This window comes from Pseudorasbora parva, chromosome 20 (assembly GCF_024679245.1).
Source record: "Pseudorasbora parva isolate DD20220531a chromosome 20, ASM2467924v1, whole genome shotgun sequence".
NCBI lineage: Eukaryota > Metazoa > Chordata > Actinopteri > Cypriniformes > Gobionidae > Pseudorasbora > Pseudorasbora parva.
In genome coordinates, this window is record NC_090191.1 from 22,971,991 (window position 1) to 22,988,264 (window position 16,274).

The following is a 16,274-nucleotide window of genomic DNA, read 5'->3' on the forward strand; positions in this document are numbered from 1 at the left end:
GTTTTTGTGCCATTATTGGTTTATGCAGTACCACTGCACATGATCATTGCTCTTCTAGATACTTAGCTTTCCCTCTTTTTTTACCCCTTTTTCTCTTCCATTTTCCTCCTCTCTCTTTTAATCTGTCCACACAGGGCTGCTCCTCCCCCATGGTGGTTAAGTTTGCCGACACGCAGAAGGATAAGGAACAGCGGCGGCTGCAGCAGCAGTTGGCACAGCAGATGCAGCAGTTGAACAGCGCGTCTGCCTGGGGCAGCCTGACCGGCCTGACCGGCCTCACCCCGCAGTATCTGGCAGTAAGAGGACACACCCACGTAGCCACGCCCACCAGCAGCACAGCCAGCGCAGCCGCCGCAGTCAGTCACTGTCTCCGCCCCCCTGCCCCGCCCCCCACCTCTCTTGCTCTCTCCGAGCTAGTCTTCACCCTTTCCAAAATCTCTCATCTGTTGAACTTCGATCGTACCACGATCGAAACCGGTCCCCATACTCAAAACTATGAAGGGTGGTGCTGCCATTCAGAAGCCGTTAGGGCAGTGGTTCTTAACCAGGGGGGCCTCAGGAAACTTCCTAAGGGGTTTTAAAGTAAGACAAAACCAGTTTTAAAACAAGCTAAAATGCCTGAAAAACAAGATTTTCTTGTTGTTGTTATAATTTACCCCCACAACAGCTCTTTTGTTTTCACTGTCTAGAAAAATCCTAGATGTATAATATAGTCTAATTTTATAGACCTGGACAAGTCTTGTCAAATAATAAAATGAAAATAAACTCCATGGGCATTTTTATATTGGGGTAGAAATTTTGATTTAAAAATTAAATATTCCCGGAAAAGAAATGGTTGTGGACAATGGGGTGCCTTGGAATCAAAAAGGTTGAGAACCGCTGCGTTAGTGGATGCAACCACTCCAGCTTTCTTGGTACTTACAAGAAGGCAAAAAGAGTGGGAAGTTTTTTTAGCGGCCTTGGTTTCTGAAGTATTCTTCCCATTCATTTTCTTCATTGGCATAAAAAACTTAAGTAAAACGCCTTATAAAGCCATAAACCCAAACCAACCAGCTCCAAGATCAATCACCATAATTCAACATTTCATCCCATGGCATGATGCATTGCAAAGAACGTAGTTCTGATCAAACAAAAAAATTACACATTTAAATTGAAATATATGTACAGGAGTATACTATCATGTTAAAAGGTTTGTCCAATGTTAAATATCACTTTCTCTTTAAGAAAAATAAAGATTTTTTTTCAGAGCCCGGCTCTGGCTCTGTTGTGTAATTGGATTGGAATGAGAACAATACATACATTTCCTGTTTCACTCACGCCTGTCTTCATCCTCCTAAATATAAAGAGGATACAGCATGGTGGTGACATTTACTTGCATTTGTGTCCATAAGGACAGTGGGTGAGGATTAAAGGACTATGCAAGAGCATTGGGACAGGGCCATCTCTCCCACCCTTCTGCTTCTCCTTTTTCTGCCTTTTCCACTTCCCTGTCATTTTGAGGTTACGTTTAGCTTTTAAGCAGTCTGAGGGGTCTAGTTCAATGTCATCCTAATCCTCTAGAGTCATTTAGAGTCTGCTTTCCTCTCCCCTTTCATGTGCAGAAACTGCTCAGGACAGCAACACACTGCCAGCAGAACTGACGGGCGACTCTTAGCATGACAGTATTCACTGGCACCGATGTATGAGTCTAATACCTTGAAGTGCTCCTCAAGTATTTTATGATTAAGTTCCTTTAAGTATTTGACATGGTTTTCAATCTCAGCACTGCATTTTGTGAGTTGAGTTGCTCTCAAATTATTGTTTTAAGAGACTGTCCATAGTTAGCATTTCTCGTCTATGAAATATATTCATTTATTTAGCCTGATGTTCCAGTCTCACTGTGCTGAAGTGATAAAACGATAAATGGCATATCTACCTTAAACTGGCCACATAGCAATAATGTGCCATGCTGCAAGACTCTTTATTGGTCACATTTTGTTGTGTTGCACTGAAAAGTGCTATTTACATTAGACATCAAACATGTTGTATATTAGAAATCGAATATATTATAATCGGGTGTGTTGGTTTGGTTTTGTTCATTAGATTTACATAAATACAAAATTATAGCGGGCCCAATACCAATACTTGAGGAACACCAGAGGCGAAGGACACGCCCATACAGATAGAGGCGTATGTGTTGCTTTACTGTTGACAGACTGCTCTATAGTGTCACTCCAGACAACATGGAACATGGGAACAAACCACAATGTTTCATCAATATTTAGCTAACACTAGCTCCTCCAAACATTATCCTTATATATCCATCACCATAAGCCAATGTGTCATAGTGATTACATATTAATGGTGTTTTTTTCCCTTCTCTCTCTTCCTTTCAGCTGCTCCAACAAGCGACCTCCTCCAGTAACCTAGGAGCGTTCAGTGGTATTCAACAAATGGCAGGTGAGATACTGATCTCAGATCTGTTACCCTACCCCCATTGTAACTCCTCAACTAAACACCCATCCCCCTACTAAACCATTCAACCCAGATCTGGATTGCATAACAAACCCAGTTTGACACCTCAAATCCTGAGCAGATCCAGGATCAGCAGCGGTTTTGCTGAGAACATTGTCATCCTGCCTCAGAGTTTATTTTCATCATGCTGTAGAATACCTGGCTTTCTACAATGTGTAGCACACCTGGATACTTTGTAATGTTTGTAAGTAAGTGTATGTGTGTGTCAGACTTGATTGAGCCATTCTTTCCACGCCTGTTCCAATGTACTGTACATCAAACCCTTTTTTTTTTTTGTTTCTTGGAAGAAGAGTCTCATCATCCAATCACATCTCCTTGCCTGGGGTCTGTGAGGCTTATGGGAGACTAGATTATGATGATACGCCCCATCAACCCTCAGATGCCTTCAGCTTTTTACATTTTCACTTTAGCAATCCACAAAGAAGAGTACAAAGGAAAATAACCTTATCCAAAGAGGCCACTTATCCCAGTTTGTTCATGGCACAAATACTGTCAAATTCACCTGCAGAGAATTCAGCAACAAGATGGATCCCTCATCGAAGCGACATGATACGTTCCTCTTTCTTCATGCGGACTTGGTTTAGCAATCTGGAACACGATTAGTGTTTTACAACATCTGTCAATGAGCTCCTGCTTGCTCTCGCTGTTAGACAGGTGTGTGTTGTTCTACCTTTGACAGCTTTTTGCCTCCGACATCACGCTAGATGCAACAAAACTCTTGAGTGAAAGTTTCTCTTTACTCGCTTTTCTTCTTTTTTCCCCCCCGTTTTCAATGTTTTTTCGTTTTCTTGTGCATTACATTCCCAGTGTGTGTCTCTGTTCTTGTCAGGTCTTAATTGTGGTCTGTTTATCAAGCTGCCAGGCCTTCAAGGAAAGTGAAATATTTATAGCACACGGTCTTGCCTAATTGCAGCTGCTAAGGATGAAAGAAAGAGAACGTATTAGCATCTAAAATGGCTTACAGTGTGTGTAGGATGAGTGCCTTTATCTCTTAAAGCCTTCCCCCCTGACAACAGTTTTGCACACCAGAGAGTGGCTTCCTCATTAATGTAGGCTCTTGTGGAGAGGGTGAGCAGGACTGTGGTGTTTTTGTTTACCATTATGAAGAGAGTCCTGGAAGCTCTCGTTTAAGTTTAGTGGTACATCTGTGACAGCCTCTCAGCGAGAATGAAGCTCACATTGAGCCAAACCAGCGGCAGCTGCCACCACACAATTAAAGAGCGAAAAATTTCCACATTACCATAACAATAGAGATTTCTGGACCTCATTTTTAAGGCAATATAATGACCAAAAACAGCTTAGTTTAGACTTTTAATAAAGCTGGTTTATTTGCGGAAAATAATGGGAGTTGGTCACGCATGATGGACGAAGGGGTTTGTTATTATACTTACAGATTATATACAGAAACGAGTCAGTGCTGGATTAATGGAACCGTTCAACTAATAAGGAAAATTCTGTCATTTTCTCAGTGTCGTGTCGTTCAAAATATAACGGAAAAGAAGAGATTTTTCATATCTAAACTGTTCTTTTGCATACAATGGAAATATTGCAGAATGTTATGTGCATACATTGTACATTTAAATATGTAGTATCACCAAGTTTAACCAATGACATTTGACTTTGCTGATGCCAAAATTGGTACAACACATCTAGATGTTAAATATGTGAATTTACTTCAGTCATAGCCATGGCCTAGTGGTCCAATCCTGATCCTGGAGGGCCACTATCCTGCTTTTAGTTTACCTCTAACACAGAAACACACCTGAACCAACTAATCAAGATCTTCAGGATTACTAGAAACTTCCAGGCAAGTGTGTTGGACACCCCTGCATGCTCCAGGCATGTTAAGCTGTGAAGCTCATGTAAGACGGGGGTTTAAATTCGATCTGCGTCATCCTCCATTTCTCCTTCTATACTTTTACGGCCAATAATTTAAAAGTTCAACGTAGAACATTGCATAATCCCAAGCCAGAAGCCTGTTCAATATGACCAGATAAACATATCAGTCTGTTTGAGACCCTACTTGAAGTGCGAATTGACAGGAGCTCTCAAACTCAACAGGATTTGAAGGCTTTTCTCAGCTGAATTGTGAAATCTTTGGACCCCTCCATCTGTCCCCTGGCAACCGTCTATGATTGGCAGCCGATATATACAGCTGACATCTGCTGTGTCTGTGCTGTGGGTGGAGTTACGAGCCATAAGGAGCTCCATTACACATGATGAACATTCAGCGAGAGCCAGCATCACCTCTTTCCTGACACCTCTCTTTCCACTCAGTCCGCAGAGAGTGTGAACATACTGCATGGGTGGATCTCTCTTTTTCTCTTTATCTCTCTTTTTATCTCTCTCTCTCTCTCTCTCTCTCTCTCTCTCTCTCTCTCTCTCTCTCTCTCTCTCTCTCTCTCTCTCTCTCTCTCTCTCTCTCTCTCTCTCTCTCACACACACACACACACACACACTAGCAGGAGTGCCCTTCTCAACCACAGAATTCACATTGTGCCAAATACCCATTGCCCATTTTTTACACTTGTGTGCCAAAAACTGATTTCTTTTCCGCTTTATACAAAAGCACAAAGGCGGTCACAAAGCCCTCAATTTCAGAGTCCATTTCTGTCGTAACCTCTCTTTTTGACCTTCCAACACTGGACTTTCTCCTTCAATGGCAGCTTTTCTAGCTTCTTTTATAGTATACTATTCAAGCTTGAAGCCATGAAGCATGAATTCAGAAATGACCTACTTAATTGACCTTTACCAATCCTGGTCTTATTTTAAACAATTATTCAAAAAGAATTACAACGTTTTGCCTTCACAATCTTTCATTAAAATATATCCAACTAGAACTACTTTTGTTTTGGGGTGGCATCACTTTTGACCCTTTTCTTTCAAACCACCTATATTGAGGCCACTTTAACAGGTCCTGCTTAGTTTCGCGTAGCCAGACCTTCAGATTTAAGGCAGAAGGTCTGGACTCTATCACACCTTTCATTGGTCAAGGACCGCCCAAGAAGACTTTTGAAAATGTCGATGTCTCTGCAATAACAGACCGGCATGCATCTATAAATGATTCATTCAAGGACGTTGTTCAAGTGTACTGCAACCATTGAGCAGTGAACGTCACGTACTTTTGAAAATTCAGCTTTAAGTTGATCCTGGTAAGCACTCATTGTCACAGTTGTAAATATGACGACGTTCTTCTTCAATGAGGGGCTTTAGCATTACGGCATTTGTTTCTAAAAGGCATTGGACCGGTAAAGAACGAAATACACAATTCTCACGGACATCCTGTGGGATTCAACCAATCAGATGACGACCTCAAAAGTCCTGAAGTGTTTCCAGATACGTGTGCCATATGCATCAGACGTTCAGCCAACGGTCACGTCGCGTCTGAGGCTGAGACTATGTCCATCCCAACTTTGTCTCTTAATTTTTTTCTTGTTAAATATTAAATTTCCTTTACATTACTGAAGTAAACTGGGTCTTGAGAGCCATTTCACGCCGACTTTAAACCTGCTGTTTAAGTATTGCAACACGTTACGGATTCATCTCTGCCCTTATATCTTGACCTGGGCTTTGTTTTGCAATTAGAGGTAGATTTCCTGCCTCTAATCACCTTCTGTGATGTGCTAATTAGAGTCTTAATGCACTTCTCTTGCTTGCTCAGTGGATCGAGAGGGCAGACAACCGTGGCGTCCCCAGAGCACTGTCTGACCAATCCAAATTACATGCTTTTGCTGTCTAAAGGGATGAGGCTGGAAAAACAAAGACATTTTTTTCATGAGTGCTTTGGATTCTGTATTTTGAGTCCTTGCTTTCAATCTCAGTTGAAAAACATTGACGTTTACTTGGCAAGTCCATGAGACTGCAGGGTGTCCCATTTTTAATTTTTAGAAAGGTGCTCACAATCTCCCCGCATTTCGTCAAGCCAAAACTTCACAACTACCAGACAATATATGAAGCATTAGTCACTATATTGTGGACTTGTAGGAGAATGGCTTTTGGGGCAGGGCCTATAATTCTCTTGTGCACTTCCCCAACAAACTAAATGCTGTAGTCTTTTGTGTCTCTTGTGTGTGTTTTTTCTCTGTGTGTGTGTGTGCTTCCTCATAGTATACAGTATATACATTTTGCGTGTATATACGGCACATGCTGTACATTTTCCTCTTGTACCACTTCCAATCTCTGTCCTTCTTGGCTGCGAGCCACTTCCCGCAGTGTGTTGGCGTCATGGCCACTGCATGTAGCCGTGCCCCAAACACGCTAATCTAGAGTCACCTTTAGAGTTTCGTGTTAGGCAGATGCACCAGAGCCCATGCGTAGAATCTGATCTTCTGTACCAAATGCCTCCACACAGAACTCCACTAACTCTTGTACTCAAGGACATGCACTCGTAGAACATGTGTGGTTCCTTTAGTTTAGCATGCACGAAGCACATGCACGCAGACATTGACACTTTCTCTTTCTTCAGGTATGAATGCTCTGCAGTTGCAGAATCTGGCCACTCTAGCAGCAGCAGCGGCTGCAGCGCAGAGTTCGGCCAGCCCGTCCACCGCTAACGCCCTGACCTCCAGCACAGGGTCCCTGGGAGCCCTGGCCAGCCCAGGTAACCAGAGGCTGTCCCATCGTCACCATCATCATCTTCTTTGATAGCGGTATCATTTGCACAGTAGAGTCGTTGTCCCTTCATTTGTTGTAGTCGAGTTCGTCATTCTCTTTGTTAGAATGTCCTTCATTGCAATTCTTTTAACTTTAGTTTTCATGTTGTGTGCGTAGTTCCTTGGTACCGTCCATCGTGGTTCATGGTCATCATCGTCATCATCATCATCATCATCATCATCATAATCATCGTGTTTGAGAGAGTGTGTCGATATGTGTGGTGTTAAGCTGTTGTGCTCCGTGGCTTTAACCGTGCTCCACTCATTTTGGAAAAGTTGAAATGTGAAAGCAGGAGACACACTAGTGTGACACATGGTCCTATGGATAGATTAGCTTCTTTGTGTCTCACTTTGAAACGTGAAAATTTCTTTCCAACTTGCATAAATGCTAATGAAGCAGAGGGAAAAGATTTCTTTTGTTTCGAGGGATGTTTTGTTTGTCTTTTATTGCTCTGAAAACGTTATCGCCGTCATCATCTTCATGATTACTATAATCTTCATTATTGTGGTTGACTTTTATCTTGTCTTTTTTTCTGCAATTTTTTTTTCAAATCTCGTTTAGTAATCAATAAATTATAATGCATGCAGATATCTAGCCATCCGGCCATCCATCCATCTTATCCACTTTATTGAACTGCATGATATAGCGGGGGGGGGGGGGGGGGGGGGAATGAAAAAAAACATGCCAGCTTTTTGATGATATTAAGTGTAATAATAGAGTGATTTTTTTTGTATTGAAAAATGTATCGAAGTAGATTATGCAAAATAAATATTAAATGCAAAAAACTATTTATTAAAATAATTGGTAAATAATCAATGGATTTTTTCCACACTTTCCACAAGGAAAACAAACATTTAATTAGATTCATTTACATGCATCAATGTAATATGAAATAATACACAATAATAAACAGGAACATTTACTTGTATCTACAAATAAATTTACTAAAACATTGTGAATAGTGCATTTTGATTTGATTCGTTGTAACAGATATTTATTAGACAAAACTTAATAGCAAAATTAGTCTAATGATACCCGTTTTGGAAACTTAATATTTAGATGCATTGAGCAATAAAACTATTGCAATATTCACATTGCTTAATTTTATTTTGTGTTTAAAGTTGATGTTAATATATCATGAATATTCAATATATTGCCTAGCGCTGCCATTTATCAGTAAATCAATCACCCATCCATGCATCCTTCCCTTTGTGTTCCTTCACCAAAGCTTTATATGTATATTTAACCATTTCAGTATCATATGATCGACTGTATGTGTACAATCAAACATCTCTCTTTTTCCCTCTTTCATTTCTCCTCCTGTCTCTCCTTCCCTCTCTGTCTGTCTTTCCCCACAGCAGGTTCCACGGCTAACTCCAACGCGGGTGCAATGGGTTCCCTGGGTTCTCTGGGGACATTGCAGGGTCTGGCCGGGGCCACCGTGGGCCTCAATAACATAAATGCACTAGCAGGTAGCGTCAACAGTGAGTACTACCGTCCATCGGCCTCTCCATTCCAATCCATACAACATCATCTCATACCAGCCCCCCACTGCTCATAGAGATGCCCACAATCTACCGGACACAAACACACACGCACGCACGCACGCACGCACGCACACACGCACACACACACACACACACACACAAAGAATGTTTTTAATCGATTTACTCTGAACTTACAACTAAAGCAAGGGCATCTCTCTGGGCTTCAGTGAGAGTTTGTTGGGTGAATCCCTCATATTACGTCCTGCTAAAATATTGAAACTGTTTGTGTTCGATTTGTAAAATGCCTCATTGTTAAATCAAATCAGATCTGATCAAATTCATTTGCTAAGTCAAAAGTAGCCCATCCCTTGTAGTCATGAGTAGGGGTGTAACAATTCATCTACTTACAACGATGTATCAATTTATAGTCCTATGATCCTATGAACTACATCGATCTGTGCTTGGCAAGTTGGCCTTTCGGATGACATATTTCGATCTAATATTGTTTTAAAAGGTAATCAATAGATTGTATTGATAATAGGGAATAACGCATTTCATTTTAGCGCGTCAGACTTTATATGGATGTTTTTTCTTAGCACTTTTAATAACTTTCTTAGCTGCAGTGCAAACAAAACAAAACATAGCATGGAGGATGACGGGAGAAGCCAACAAGCGAGAAATGATCAAGCCACCATTGCGGTTGAGTGTGTGGAAAAACTTTGGCTTTAGAAAAGACAGAGATTTTCGAAATAAGTCGCTCGCTGTTTGTAATAGTAGCAGGTTCAGCCACTGCTCATTCAACCTAAAGAAATGTTGGTTGCACTTTATTTTTTTTTATATTAATATTATATTTGTATTATTTTTATGTTGAAAAACAACAGCAAAAGTAGCAGGTAAACCTACTGTTAATTAAACCTGAAGAGATGTTAGTTGCACTTTATTTTTGATATTAATATTGTAATATTTTTATTTTGAAAAATAAGCAGAAGTAGCAGTAGTAGTATGTTGGTTGCACTTACTGTACTTTTATTCAAAATGAGAGCAGAAAAGGTTAACTTCCTGTTAATTCAACCTAAACTGTTGGTTGGACTTTATTCAAATAAAATGTGAACACATTTGCCATTAATTGTTTACTTGTTTGTTTATATCCATAATTAATTTATACCGGATTACCTTAAAATAAACAACAGGAATCTAAGAAAGTTCACCTGCACAAATTTATTTCAGTCACACTGATTTACATTTTTGGCTAAAACGTTACTGAATCGATTTCAAGTAACTGAATAGTTTCGGATCGTATCGTTCTAAATGAACCAATATCGTCCTTGAATCATATCGACAACCTCAAATCATGATACGAATCGAATCATTGTTAAAACGAATCGTTACACCCCTAGTCGTGAGTGTGTTTGCACCACTCGGCCACATCTCCACACATTCACACATGCTAACATACCGCTAAACCATCGCTCTGGGTGTTTCTATAGACGTGCAATTGTTTTGTCGCTATTGTGTGTATGTGTGAGTGTGTATGTATCTTGTATATATGTTTCTGTTTTCTGTTACGCATTTAGGTTTTGAATAATTTTAGACTAGGTTTTTCCATGAAGAGCTGGGAGAGGCTGTTCGACGTGGAAAAATGGAACACAAAGAAAATACATTGAAAATGTTACAGTATATATTTTTTCCCCATACAGTGAAAGTTAATAGGGTCCAATGCATCTGTCCCATTGACGTTCATTGTATAGAGAAAAAATAACGAAGAATATCATTTTGTGTTTTACAAAAGAAAGGATTTCATACATATGGGTATGGAACGGTATGAGGGTGAGTAAATGATGGCAGAATGGTCTTATTCAAGAGATTATTCACCCAAAAATTAAAGATTTGTTACCAATTAATCAACCTCATGTCGTTCCAAACCCATAAGACTTTTGTTCATCTTCAAAACACAATAGATATTTGTAATGAAACCTGATAGATTTATGTCCCTCATTGAACGTCTATCCCATCAAAGCTTCAAAAAGTTTAGAAATACACTCACCTAAAGGATTAATAGGAACACCTGTTCAATTTCTCATTAATGCAATTATCTAATCAACCAATCACATGGCAGTTGCTTCGATGCATTTAGGGGTGTGGTCCTGGTCAAGACAATCTCCTGAACTCCAAACTGAATGTCAGAATGGGAAAGAAAGGTGATTTAAGCAATTTTGAGTGTGGCATGGTTGTTGTGCCAGACGGTCCGGTCTGAGTATTTCACAATCTTCCCAGTTACTGGGATTTTCACACACAACCATTTCTAGGGTTTACAAATAATGGTGTGAAAAGGGAAAAACATCCAGTTTGCGGCAGTCCCGTGGGCTTAAATGCCTTGTTGATGCTAGAGGTCAGAGGAGAATGGGCCGACTGATTCAAGCTGATAGAAGAGCAACTTTGACTGAACTAACTGAGGTATGCAGCAAAGCATTTGTGAAGCCACAACACGCACAACCTTAAGGTGGATGGGCTACAACAGCAGAAGACCCCACTGGGTATCACTCATCTCCACTACATATAGGAAAAAGAGGCTAAAATTTGGACAAGCTCACCAAAATTGGACAGCTGAAGACTGGAAAAATGTTGTCTGGTCTGATGAGTCTCGATTTCTGTTGAGACATTCAGATGGTAGAGTCAGAATTTGGTTAACAGAATGAGAACATGGATCCATCATGCCTTGTTACCACTGTGCAGGCTGGTGGTGGTGGTGTAATGGTGTGGGGGATGTTTTCTTGGCACACTTTAGGCCCCTTAGTGCCAATTGGGCATCGTTTAAATGCCACGGCCTACCTGACCATTGTTTCTGACCATGTCCATCCCTTTATGACTATCATGTACCCATCCTCTGATGGCTACTTCCAGCAGGATAATGCACCATGTCACAAAGCTCAAATCACTTCAAATTGGTTTCTTGAACATGACAATGAGTTCAGTGTACTAAAATGGCCCCCACAGTCACCAGATCTCAACCCAATAGAGCATCTTTGGGAATTGTTGGAACGGGAGCTTCGGGCCCTGAATGTGCATCCCACAAATCTCCGCCAACTGCAAGATGCTATCCTATCAAGATGGGCCAACATTTCTAAAGAATGCTTTCAGCACCTTCAATCAATGCCATGTAGAATTAAGGCAGTTCTGAAGGCGAAAGGGGGTCAAACACAGTATTTTAGTATGGTGTTCCTAATAATCCTTTAGGTGAGTGTACATCGTCATGATCAAGATCACTGCACTATCAAACTTCATTAGTTCTCAATTAAAATTTTTGAAGCTTCAAAGTTTTGGTGGAATGGACTTTCAATGGAAGGACAGGTTTCATAAAAAAAAAAAATCTTTATTTGCGCTTCAAAACTGTTATGGGTTTGAAACTGCACTGTTCTTTAAAGGGTTAGTTCACCCAAAAATGAAAATTCTGTCATTAATTATTTACCCTCATGTCGTTTGACACCAGTAAGACCTCTGTCCATCTTCGGAACACAAATGAAGATATTTTTGTTGAAATCCGATGACTCAGACAGGCCTTTATTGATACCAATGAAATTTCCTCTCTCAAAACCCATAAAAGGCACTTAAGACGTCGTTACAAAGCCCATCTCACTACAGTGGCTCTACAATAATTTTATGAAGTGATGAGAACAGTTTTTGTGGGCAAACCCCCCACCCCCACCCCCGAAATAACAACTTATATAGTGATGGGCCGATTTAAAAACACTGCTTTGTAAAGCCTCGGCGCTTAATAAATTAACATATCAATTCAGCATTTGGATCGCCAAAGTCGCGTGATTTCAGTAGTTTGGCGCGCGATCCAAATCATGAACCGATACACTGATTCAAAATGCTTTGAGGCTTTAAGAAGCTATGTTTTGAAATCGGCCATCGCTATTTAAGTGGTTATTTAGTTTTTTTTGCACACAAAAACTATGCTCATCGGTTCATAAAATTATTGTAGAGCCACTGTAGTGAGATGGGCTTTGTAACAACGTCTTTAGTGCCTTTATTGTTCTTGAGAGAGAAAATGACATTGGTGTCAATGGAGGCTTTTCTGAGCCATTGGATTTCAACAAAAAAATCTTCATTTGTGTTCTGAAGATGAACAAAGGTCCTACTGGTATCTAGCAAAATAAGGGTAAGTAATTAATGACAGAATTTAAAATTTTGGGGGAACTAACCCTTTAAGCTTAATAGTTGGTTTCTGTAGGCGTTGTGATATACACATGAGCCGGTAGGCAGATGTTTCATATTATAGCTGTTACCTCATTGTGTATTTTAGCACGACTGGAATGCTGTATTGACAAATCAGCATTCAAGACCAGAACTATTCATTTAATACTAGAATGTACCTAATGGGCGTCGCGGAATGTAATTAGTATGAATAGATGAGCTAAAGATCACTGTGGCCTGTGCATGTGTATATGTCAGTCTGTGTCGGTACGCGGGCAAAATCTCTATCTCCACCAGTGACCTTTTAGCCAGGTTTCTAGTTTTATAAATCAAGCTTTCTCCAACAGAACGTCTACAATTTAAATTCATTCAAATGACTCTCTCTCGCACATACACACACTCCCGGTGCTCATTTAAGAGGCTGTATAGTGTAATTGAATATAAAAGGTCAGTATTGTAATTATTGCTGGATAAATGAGGGAGCTGGCCGTCCAAGCACTTCGCTCATCATTTATTGTTTCCAGGCCGTCAAGCCAAAAGGCCAGTCAGTAAATACTCATGAATCAGTCTTTATAAACACACACGCACGCGCACACACACACACACACACACACACACACACACACACACACACACACACACACACACACACACACACACACACACACACACACACACACACACACACACACACACACACACACACACACACACTAAGGAACTAAAAATATACTCTGTACACAGTATGTGAACACAACTGCTTCTATGCTAGCATGATATGCTGTGTTGTTTTACATTATGAATATTGGTTGCCACAAGGGATTCTATAGTTTAAAATATATTTTTTTCTGTCATAGCTACAAAAATACAAAAATCTGATTTATATAGACTGTCACTAGCCCAAGAAGAGCTTTGAACAAAATGGAATATCCAGCTAATCTGTTTATTACAGAAATAATTGACAGATTATTTGATAATCAAACAGATACAATAATAACCATTTTTTTATAACAATTTTATAACAATTAGAAGTCTATCGCTAGATAGTCTATAGCTATAGCTGAAGCGAGTGCTAAGGTTTGTTATAATTATGGACCTTAAAAATGTATGTTATATTTAAAATGCAATAAAAATATTGTATTTTCTTTAAAATGTAGTTTTTTTTAATCTAAATATATTTTTATTTTATATTTTTATATATTTTACTTATAATTATATATAATGATTACTTATAAAAAGGGACGTGGTGATGGAAAAACAATATAAGATTGGAGGAAATTATATTTAAATGCTTTTGCGTTTTCTCTAAAAAAACGTTAACAAATACAGTAATTGACATTGATATAATAATAAATGTTTCTTGAGCACCAAATCATCATATTAGAATGATTTCTGAAGGATCATGTGACACAGAAGACTGGAGAAATGATACTGAAAGTTCAGCTTTGGATCACAGATATATACTTTTATATATAGAGGAATATATAAGTTCCTCTGCACTGATGCTACCCATATGTTTCCAGAAGTTACTCCCTGAAGCACATGTGCAACTGTTTCAGCAGTCAGGGTTTCTGCCTTTAATGGATCCAAGGTTGCATTTGTATTTTATTAAAAGTTTAATGTTTTCCCCACAACCCCTTTTTAATACAGCCAAGATCGCTGACACGAATAATGAGATGATTAGATGTAGAGTTCCACTGTGTGAGGTTAAAAAGGTGATTGGTCAGATATTTCTGTGTGTCTGAGGGTCGCCGTGGTGATCGTTTCGTGCTGCTATTGTGACATTAGTGTGCATGTGTAGGCCGCGCTCCTCATTTGCATACACCGGTCGGTATATTATGTATCTTCTGTATATGTGTGTTTGTGTGTATATGTGTGTGAGTGGGTGCCGTTTATGACGTGATGTCCTTTGTGACGTTTTGAGTGTCCTTCGTGATTCTGTCGTTTCGTCAAGCAGCGTTTGCTGTTTTCCTTTCTGTTCACGTGTTGTTGTTTTTTTTTGTTTTTTGTGCGTGTTGTGTTGTGCTTTGTTGTAGAAACACACCCTGAGTCCAAATTCTAACGAGTAAGAGCACTTCTTTTTTCTTTATTGTTGGGTTTTATGTAAAGTTGCTCACATGCTCTCAGGTATGGCAGCTCTGAACGGCGGGCTGGGCAGCACAGGCCTGAGTAACGGGTCGGCCGGGCCCATGGACGCTCTCACACAGGCCTACTCAGGGATCCAACAGTACGCGGCTGCCGCCCTGCCCACCCTCTACAGCCAGTCCCTACTGCAGCAACAGAGCGCTGCGGGCAGCCAGAAAGAGGGTATGGACACAGTGTACAGTTTAAACTAGTTCAACTTCAGTTAAGTAGAGCAGCGAGTATGGAACTACATTAGTGACAAAAGTCAAGAAAGTTGTTTGAGGCTACAAGAGAGTTTGAAGAGTTTGAGGCTACAATTTGACATGGTTTAATATATACATAGTAAATATTTCCTTTGAAAACATTTCACTCGTAATTTCGTAAATAAATAAAAAAATCTGTAAATATGCATCTTTAAAAGTTTATTTTTTTTATTTTTTATTAATGTGTATATATTTTTACATATTCATTATTTGACCATGTTATTTAATGTTTAATTTTTTTTCTAAATCCTTTTTATTTGGCAGGTAGTTTGTTTTTTGCTATATTATATATAGCAAAGAACAATAGTTAATGCAAACTATTGAAGCCTTATTGTAAATTGTTACCAATATTTTGCAAATCAGTTATCGGACACTGATGTGTGTGTGAGTGTATATATGTGTGTGTGTGTCCGATAACTGATTTGCAAAATATTGGTAACAATTTACAATAAGGCTTCAATAGTTTGCATTAATGCTTTAGTTACATGAACTAAGAAGGAACAATACTTTTACAGCATTTATTAGTCTTAGTTCATGTAAATTTGAACATTTACTAATACATTATTACAATTAAAAGTTGTATTTGTTAACATTAGTTAATGCACTGTGAACTAACATGAATGGCTAACATTAACAAAGATTAATAAATACTGTAACAAATGTATTGCTCATTGTTAATGTTAGTTTATTCAGAATATAATGTTAACAAATTAGACCTTTTTGTGAAGTGTTACCGAAATATTGAATATGGTAAATATTTAGAATTTAGTTTAAAGCTGCAGTCCGTAACTTTTTGCGCTCTAGTGGTTAATAAACAGAATTGCATTTGTCTTGCGGAAGAACGTTTATGTCTATGGAGGATCACGCAGGGACTGTGCTCCTCCGCAGCGGTTTTTACCAGACCAGTCTGAAATAGTCCTGTGGTGTGGCCACGCAGCTGGCACTCGTTAACATTAATCACCGGCCCGCTCTCGCGGTCCCTCGCCCCGCTCTCGCGGTCCCTCGCCCCGCTGCTTGCCACACCACAAGTCCCAAT

The 16,274-nt window shown here is 39.6% G+C and overlaps 1 protein-coding gene across 28 annotated transcripts in view; it reads left to right on the forward strand.

Moving 5' to 3' along the window:
- The window catches only part of celf2 (cugbp, Elav-like family member 2), a 185,533-nt gene that overhangs the window by 158,660 nt on the left and 10,599 nt on the right, over nt 1–16,274 (forward strand). For 7 of the 28 annotated variants that reach the window (XM_067427595.1, XM_067427587.1, XM_067427590.1 and 4 more), the window contains 5 exons: nt 135–356; nt 2,376–2,439; nt 6,980–7,114; nt 8,526–8,651; nt 14,961–15,158. In XM_067427595.1, the coding sequence (XP_067283696.1) occupies nt 135–356; nt 2,376–2,439; nt 6,980–7,114; nt 8,526–8,651; nt 14,961–15,158 (745 nt within the window). The remainder of the gene's footprint in view (nt 1–134; nt 357–2,375; nt 2,440–6,979; nt 7,115–8,525; nt 8,652–14,960; nt 15,159–16,274) is intronic. The other 21 variants (XM_067427608.1, XM_067427615.1, XM_067427614.1 and 18 more) reach the window with 19 other exon arrangements.